Genomic DNA, 8,207 nt, shown 5'->3' on the forward strand with positions numbered 1-8,207 from the left:
AAACAACAGTTCGGTCATAACACAACTGGACCTACTTGGGAGGTCCTGAGTTCATGTACCAGGGCCTCCCTCTTCATGCCAGGTGTATGCAAGTGCCTGTAATCTAGTCTGGTTGAGGCTAGAGGTGGATCCCAGCATGGGGATCCTGTTAAGAGTGCCTCTCTCTGCCTCTCTCTCTTTCTTTCTCATGAATAAACACTTGTAAAAATTTAGACCTTTTATGGAAATAGTAAAAAATAGATTTGTAAAAGACTAAAATGTGTAATAAGAAATAGAAAGTGTACCTCTGTCTTTAAGAGATTTAGAACTACAGGACTAGAATCCAAACCAAAAGACTAAAGGACACATGGACAATGTGACTTGCACAAGAGAGAGTTAATCATGTAACTCAAGAGTGGTTGCCAAGTAATGCGAATTAAAGGAGTAAAGGGCTGACATACATGCAGTTTCCTACTAGATTAACAAACCTATGAAGTGCTGAGTGAAATAGCACCTTACTTCCATTTTATTTTCACTAGAGATACCAAGTGTCTTGGAGGAGGAAGGAATTTTAGTACCTACTATTCATGTGTATGGCTTTAAAGATATAAGTTACTAATACCTGCATGAGTCAGGAAAAAAAATACTCACAATCCATGATGATAAATAATGATTTTTCATGTTTCTCTGATGAACTGGACAAACCCATGTGAAAATGGAGAGACCTTATCCCACACTGTAATAATTATTATAATGACGATTTGTGAGGTAAAAATAATTCCTGACATATATTAGGGAACAAACTACTAGTAAACATTTATATTGGCTATCCAACTGTTGTCTTCTGGAGAGTGATGCTAAATAGCACTGGAAGTAGAAATAGATCAACTGCTTGGGGGAAAAATGTAAGCTACTCAATATTTTGAAAATACCTCAGTGGTCTAAGGAATCAAGCAGACAATGACCTACAGTGACTGAGTTGGTAAGCTTTCTAAAGATCAGTGACAAAGGACATGAATTTTTGCCATCAAAACATAAGGAAAATCATTCTGGTCTGATTATCCCTGTGAAGGTTCAGCATTCTGAGTCTAATAATGTCAGCAAAACTATTTGGCAGAAGATCAGTACTGCCAGATATGGGATTTAATACATGATGTTTAGCCTGTGTCCTGGATATTCCAAGTTCTCTTTAACAAATTTTTAAGAATAAACCAAATGTAATATTAATAGATATTATATATTAAAACAGCTACATGGTCTAACTGGTCATGGAAAAGTTTGATAAAGCAAAATAGAACAGATTTGTCAACTTTTCATAATCTTAAAATGTTGATTTGTACTGTGTAACTGCAAGAGAGGTACACAGTATGTAGTGTTTTTTCTGAGAAACCCTCTTTGAAGAAGAGATTGTTGTTATGAGAAATATACATTAATAGGCAGAAATTTAGAGAAATACAACTTTAAATTAACAAGCTATAAATGGTCTTTAATAAAAATCAATGCCAGTAGATACTATGCACAATATTTAAAAGTCAGTTAATGCAGAAAGTACTTATGGAGATGTTAATGTGCACGGGAAAACTGTTGCTAAAACCATTTTTGTTTCTCTACAGAACAAATTTCAAGGGATGGTCTTTGACTTTGTAACCAGACAAGTTTTTGACATAAGCATCATGATTCTCATCTGTCTTAACATGGTAACAATGATGGTGGAAACAGATGACCAAAGTGAATACGTGACTAACATTTTGTCACGCATCAACCTGGTGTTCATTGTGCTGTTCACTGGAGAGTGTGTTCTGAAGCTCATCTCACTCCGTCATTATTATTTTACCATTGGCTGGAATATCTTTGATTTTGTGGTTGTAATTTTATCCATTGTAGGTAAGAAATAACAAAGTCTCTTAAATTTAGCTGGATAAAAGTAAAAGTTGGGGCAACCGTGTTTAGATTGAGGGACATCCCAGTGGTATTCAGAGGTAATCACTTTGAATATTTTGACTCTTTTTGATATAGCTGTTTGTTTTGTCTTCCAAACTGAGGCTTCTATTATATATCAATATTAAGTACTATTCTATCCATTTTAAACACTAAGTGTATTATTAATCATGATAGTAAAATCTCAGATATTTAAACTAGAGCTGATATTAACTAAGGTAAAAATGTTTTTGACATGTTGAAATTGAAAAGCTAATACAGTACCTACATGGCTCTGTGGAGAAGAGGGCTAAAAATGTATTCTGGTACTCAGGAAAGACTGCGTTAAACACCTAGACATGGACTCATAAGCATGTAGTTAACAGAGGCTTGTTGCAAGATGAAGAAAAGTGCAGAGTAGAAAGAAAATGAAGACAAGGGCTACATGTTAGCAAATGCAGATAGTAAGTCCTCTACAAGTGTTATATAGAGGTTTTCTAGACTACCATAAAAATGGGCTTATCATAATAATATGCAAAGGAGGTGAGGTGGCGCGCTGCATCATTTTATCATTCATGTATGTATAACAGACCTCCTGAGCAATAGCTCATCTCATGAGATTCAACTAAAGTTCCAGTGAAGTGAAGAAATCTCTGTGCACCTGAAATTTCTTATTCATTACTTCCTAAATAAGATGATATAATTGGGTCAATATTTTATTATCCAATATAGGGCAACTCTATCAGGTAGATTTTCATGCCAGTGAAAGTATTGATGAAGATATTGATCTTACATCCAACACGTATTTGTATGTGGTTATTGATTCCCACACTGTGGTTATCATTCATGTGACTAGGGTATTAATGTTGTATTCGCACCTCTCTCCCTCACATATTCATGCACACTTCAGCTTACTCTTCTCACAGTGAGACATTTTAACTTGAAGGCATTTTGTTTCCTTAGTCCTCTCTCTTCAGTACAGACTATTTAAAAGGCAAATGGAGAATGAACAGGATTGAGATACTGATGACAGACACAGGGCATGAGCAAGAGCACAGACCTTGGCTTGTTTTAGAAATGTACCAGAATATATATAAGTAAGAATATGATAGTGGAAGCATAGGAAAGAATTGAGTTCACAGAAAGATGAAAATAGTACCAAAAATTTCAGATACATTTAGAAGGATTAGGAGTGAAAAGAGGATTTAAGATGTGACAATTTCAGAAAAGTGACTGTATTCACATAAACTTATACTGTAGGGCAATTCTATCAAGCTGGATTTGTGCATTCTTAACTTTTAACTTTTTTTCTTAAAGAATTATTTAATTTGAGACCAACAGATGACATAATGATTAAGTCATTAGACTTCCACATAGTCGACTACAAATCAAGTCCCAGACCTGGTGGCTTCAAACTCATGCTGGGCACATGTTTTTGTATACCCAGAATCCCAAAAGGAGAATAGAGGAAAATGGATGGCAGTGTGGCTATTCCCCGTAGGAGGGGTAATTTCTCACTTTCTGTCTCTCTGTCTCTGGGTCTCTGGCAATCACATGTGCCCTATAGCAAAAATCTCTCTCTATAGAAATATAAAATGTATTCATTTTAATTTTATTTATTTATTATTATTTTTAAAAATTTTCTATAGGGTACACATGCTCAACAGAGAGAGAAAAAATTAGAAAGCAAGTCACCATATCTTGGACTTGAACTGTGGTTCACCATGTGGGAAGCCCATTGCCTTAACCACCATGCCACCTGTGAGATTCACCTTTTTATAAAAAAAAAAAAAAAAAATTCTAACAGGATTTTATGAGAACTAAAAATAGTTTCTAAACATACCTTTAAAACAACAAGGGACCAGCAGATGGCGTAATGGCTATGTTGCTGGACTCCCATGTAGTTGACCACAGTTCAAGACCCAGACCCGCTGGCTTGAACTGAAGCTGAGGGCATGTGTGAGCATGCCCAAGATCCCTAGAGGAGAATGGAGGAAAAGAGACTGTGGCATGGCCATCCCCCGTGGGGGGTGATTTCTCACTTCTGTCTCTCTGTCTCTCTCTGTCGTTCTGGTGAACACATGCACCCTATAGCAAAAAAAAACTCTCTAAAAAACAAAAAAGTATTGTAATCCTAATAGTGAATTTATTAAGGAATGTCATAATTAAGGTTTCTTTGTAATATATATTGCATAAGGTATATATTATATCCTTGTCAAATATAAGATTGTGGAACTGAATTGCAGTACTCTGAATTTTATTTTAGAGTCTTAAAAAATGGATTTTCTAATGGACCATTTCTTCGCTGGCTGGCAATCTTATTGTTTATCTATAGGTATGTTTCTGGCTGAGCTGATAGAAAAGTATTTCGTGTCCCCTACCCTGTTTCGAGTGATCCGTCTTGCCAGGATTGGCCGCATCCTGCGTCTGATCAAAGGAGCGAAGGGGATCCGCACGCTGCTCTTTGCTCTGATGATGTCCCTTCCTGCGCTGTTTAACATCGGCCTCCTGCTCTTCCTGGTCATGTTCATCTACGCCATCTTTGGAATGTCCAACTTTGCCTATGTTAAGAGGGAAGTTGGAATTGATGACATGTTCAACTTCGAGACCTTTGGCAATAGCATGATCTGCCTGTTCCAAATCACCACCTCTGCTGGCTGGGATGGATTGCTAGCCCCTATTCTTAACAGTGGGCCTCCAGACTGTGACCCTAATAAAGTTAACCCTGGAAGCTCAGTTAAGGGAGACTGTGGGAACCCATCTGTCGGGATTTTCTTTTTTGTCAGTTACATCATCATATCCTTTCTGGTGGTGGTGAACATGTACATTGCGGTCATCTTGGAGAACTTCAGTGTTGCTACTGAGGAAAGTGCAGAGCCCCTGAGTGAGGATGACTTTGAGATGTTCTACGAGGTTTGGGAGAAGTTCGATCCAGATGCAACTCAGTTCATGGAATTTGAAAAACTATCTCAGTTTGCAGCTGCCCTTGAACCTCCTCTCAATTTGCCACAACCTAACAAACTGCAGCTCATTGCCATGGATTTGCCCATGGTCAGTGGTGACCGAATCCATTGTCTTGACATCTTATTTGCTTTTACAAAGCGGGTTCTTGGAGAGAGTGGAGAGATGGATGCTCTCCGAATACAGATGGAAGAGCGATTTATGGCTTCGAACCCTTCCAAGGTCTCCTATCAGCCAATCACTACTACTTTAAAACGAAAGCAAGAGGAAGTATCTGCTGTTATTATTCAGCGTGCTTACAGGCGCCATCTTTTAAAGCGAACTGTAAAACAGGCTTCATTTACGTATAATAAAAACAAAATCAAAGTTGGGGCTAATCTTCTTGTAAAGGAAGATATGATAATTGACAGAATAAATGAGAACTCTATCACGGAAAAAACTGATATTACCATGTCCACTGCAGTTTGTCCACCCTCCTATGACCGGGTGACAAAGCCAATTGTAGAAAAACATGAGCAAGAAGGCAAAGATGAAAAAGCCAAAGGGAAATAAATAAAACAAATAATATCATTGGGTGACAAATTGTTTACAGCCTGTGAAGGTGATGTATTTTTGTCAACAGGACTCCTTTAGGAGGTCAATGCCAAACTGACTGTTTTTAAACAAATCTACTTAAGGTCAGTGCCTACAATAAGACAGTGACCCCTTGTCGGCAAACTGTGACTCTGTGTAAAGAGGAGACAACCTTGACAGGAGGTTACTGTTCTCACTACCAGCTGACACTGCTGAAGACAAGAGACAAAGTGGCTATTCAGACTGTAGGGACCAGTTTAAAGGGGTGCAAACCTATAATTTTGGGGATCTTCAACATGAAACACTTTAGTGTAGTAATTGTATCCACTGTTTGCATTTCAACTGCCACATTTGTCACATTTTTACAGATCTGTTAGTGGATTCATCTTTTTTTTATCCATATGTTGTTTATTATATGTGATATTTTTGTAAATGGGGTTTCTGTTGGGAAATAGACTAAAGAACCTCTTGTATGCCACCTAGGGGTTATGGCAACCACATGGCCCTCCCATCTGCACAAAGACGTGGTTTGCATGAGGGCATGCTGCACTTAGAGATCATGCATGAGAAAAAGTCACAAGGAAAACAATGAGTTCTTAAATTCCATCTGTTTCTGGGAGGGGTAATTAGGTGATAATTGGAATGCTTTGCTGATCTTGTTTTGTCAAATCCAGTCCCTAGACCATGCAGATTGTTTTGAGGTAGACCATTAAATCTTAGCAGTTGCAAACTTCATTCAAATGTCTGGAGTCATAAATGTTATGTTTTTATTTATATATTAAAAAAAAAAACCTAAATAATGAATACTACCCTCTACCTTCCACACCCAGAAGACTGACTTGACCAAAAGAATCCTTTATAAATTTCTGCTTAAGCCTGCACTTTGTTTAGCCATCTTCAGCTCTCAGCAAGGTTGACACTGTATATGTTAATGAAATGCTATTTATTATGTAAATAGTCATTTTACCCTGTGGTGCACGTTTGAGCAAACAAATAATGACCTAAGCACAGTATTTATTGCATCAAATATGTACCACAAGAAATGTAGAGTGCAAGCTTTATACAGGTAATGTAGTGTATTCTGTACCATTATAGATAGTTTGGATGCTATCAGTGCATGTTTCTATTACCATGCTGCTATATCTGGTTTCTCCCACTGCTCAGAATCTCATTGATGAGAAACCATCTGTCAGTGGTAAAGTCAAGGAAATTGTTCAACAGATCTCATTTTTTAAAGTCATTAAGCAATAGTTTGCAGCACTTTAACAGCTTTTTGGTTATTTTTAAATTTTAAGTGGATAACATACGGTGTATAGCCAGACTGTACAGACATGTTTAAAAACACACACACACACACACACACACACACACACACACTGCTTAACCTGTTAAAAATGTGTTTAGAATTTTATAAGCAAATATAAATACTGTAAAAAGTCATTTTATTTTATTTTTCAGCATTATGTACATAAATATGAAGAGGAAATTATCTTCAGGTTGATATCACAGTCACTTTTCTTACTTTCTGTCCATAATAGTACTTTTTCATGGAAGAAATTTGCTAAATAAGAAATGAAAACAAGACTGGGTAGTTGTAGATTTCTGCTTTTTTATTACATTTGCTAGTTTTAGATTATTTCATAATTTTAAGGGGCAAAATAGGTTCACGACTCACATCCAACTATGCTTTGCAACAGGAAAAGGGTATAAATTTTTATTTATATTTCTGGTAGTGCCTGCACTAACTGATTGAAGGTAGTGCTTATTTTAATTTTGGTCCTTTTTATTCTAATTTTTGTTTATATTTTCATTTCTTTGAAGTCATGCCTCTCTAGATTGTTCTAAATATAATGTGGGTTTCACATTTCTTTTTCCCCTCAAGAACTGAAAATAGTGAACTTATATAGTCAATCACATCAGGACATTTGTGTTTCTTATAGAAGCAAACCATAGGCTCCTCTTTTTCTTAAAACTTAGATAAACTGTATTCGTGAACTGCATGCTGGAAAATGCTAATATTACCCTCAATGATGCTAACAAACATTAAAAATGTGCAAAACAAATAAAGATTACATTTTTTATTTTACTGTTTGCCTGGTTACTTTTTGTGAACAGCATTGTATAACAAGATGCAGGTATATTTATTCTACCTGTATGTATAGATTGGGGGTGTGTGTGTTTATAAACACATGTGCATGTGCATGTGTGCATACACACACATACACAGACCTACCTGGGAGGGAACTCACACTCAGGTTGAGTGCAGAATTCACAGAAATAATGGAAAAGGTATTGGAATGGTCCAGATAGTAAAACTGACAGTCTAATAAATTTTACCTGAATGTCTGGGGGAGGAGAAGTCTTCATTTGTCATCAAGATTGTACCATGAAAGTGGCAAAGACAGATGTAGGGGGGACCAGCAGATTGTGTAATGGTTATGTCACTTGACTCCCATGTAGTTGACCACGGTTTGAGTCCCAGATCCGACAGCTTAAACTCAAGCTGGGCACATATGCCTGTGTGCCCAAGATCCTGAGAAAATGGAGAAGAGATTGCTGAATGGCCATCCCACCTGGGGGTGATTTCTCGTTTTCTGTTTCTCTGTCTTGCTCTGTCTTTCTGGTGAGCACACGTGCACTATAGCAAAAGTCTCTCTTAAGAAAAACGGCAGGTGGGGGAACATAACCTTGACCAGAAAAGAGTAATGTACACGGCTCTTTCCATCCTTCTACCACTTACTGGCTTCATCTTAACACCATTCATACAATTATGATTT

General features: G+C 37.1%; 1 protein-coding gene across 1 annotated transcript in view; it reads left to right on the forward strand.

Annotated features, from left to right (window-relative positions):
- LOC102487844 (sodium channel protein type 1 subunit alpha) overlaps nucleotides 1-6,827 on the forward strand; it is a 158,359-nt gene extending 151,532 nt beyond the window's left edge. The window contains exons 26-27 of the mRNA XM_027773849.1: nucleotides 1,593-1,863; nucleotides 4,232-6,827. Coding sequence (XP_027629650.1) covers nucleotides 1,593-1,863; nucleotides 4,232-5,409 — 1,449 coding nt within the window. The 3' untranslated portion in view covers nucleotides 5,410-6,827. The remainder of the gene's footprint in view (nucleotides 1-1,592; nucleotides 1,864-4,231) is intronic.
- The last annotated feature ends 1,380 nt before the right edge of the window (nucleotides 6,828-8,207 follow it).

The sequence above is a fragment of the Tupaia chinensis genome, unplaced genomic scaffold (assembly GCF_000334495.1).
Source record: "Tupaia chinensis unplaced genomic scaffold, TupChi_1.0 Scaffold000381_1, whole genome shotgun sequence".
NCBI lineage: Eukaryota > Metazoa > Chordata > Mammalia > Scandentia > Tupaiidae > Tupaia > Tupaia belangeri.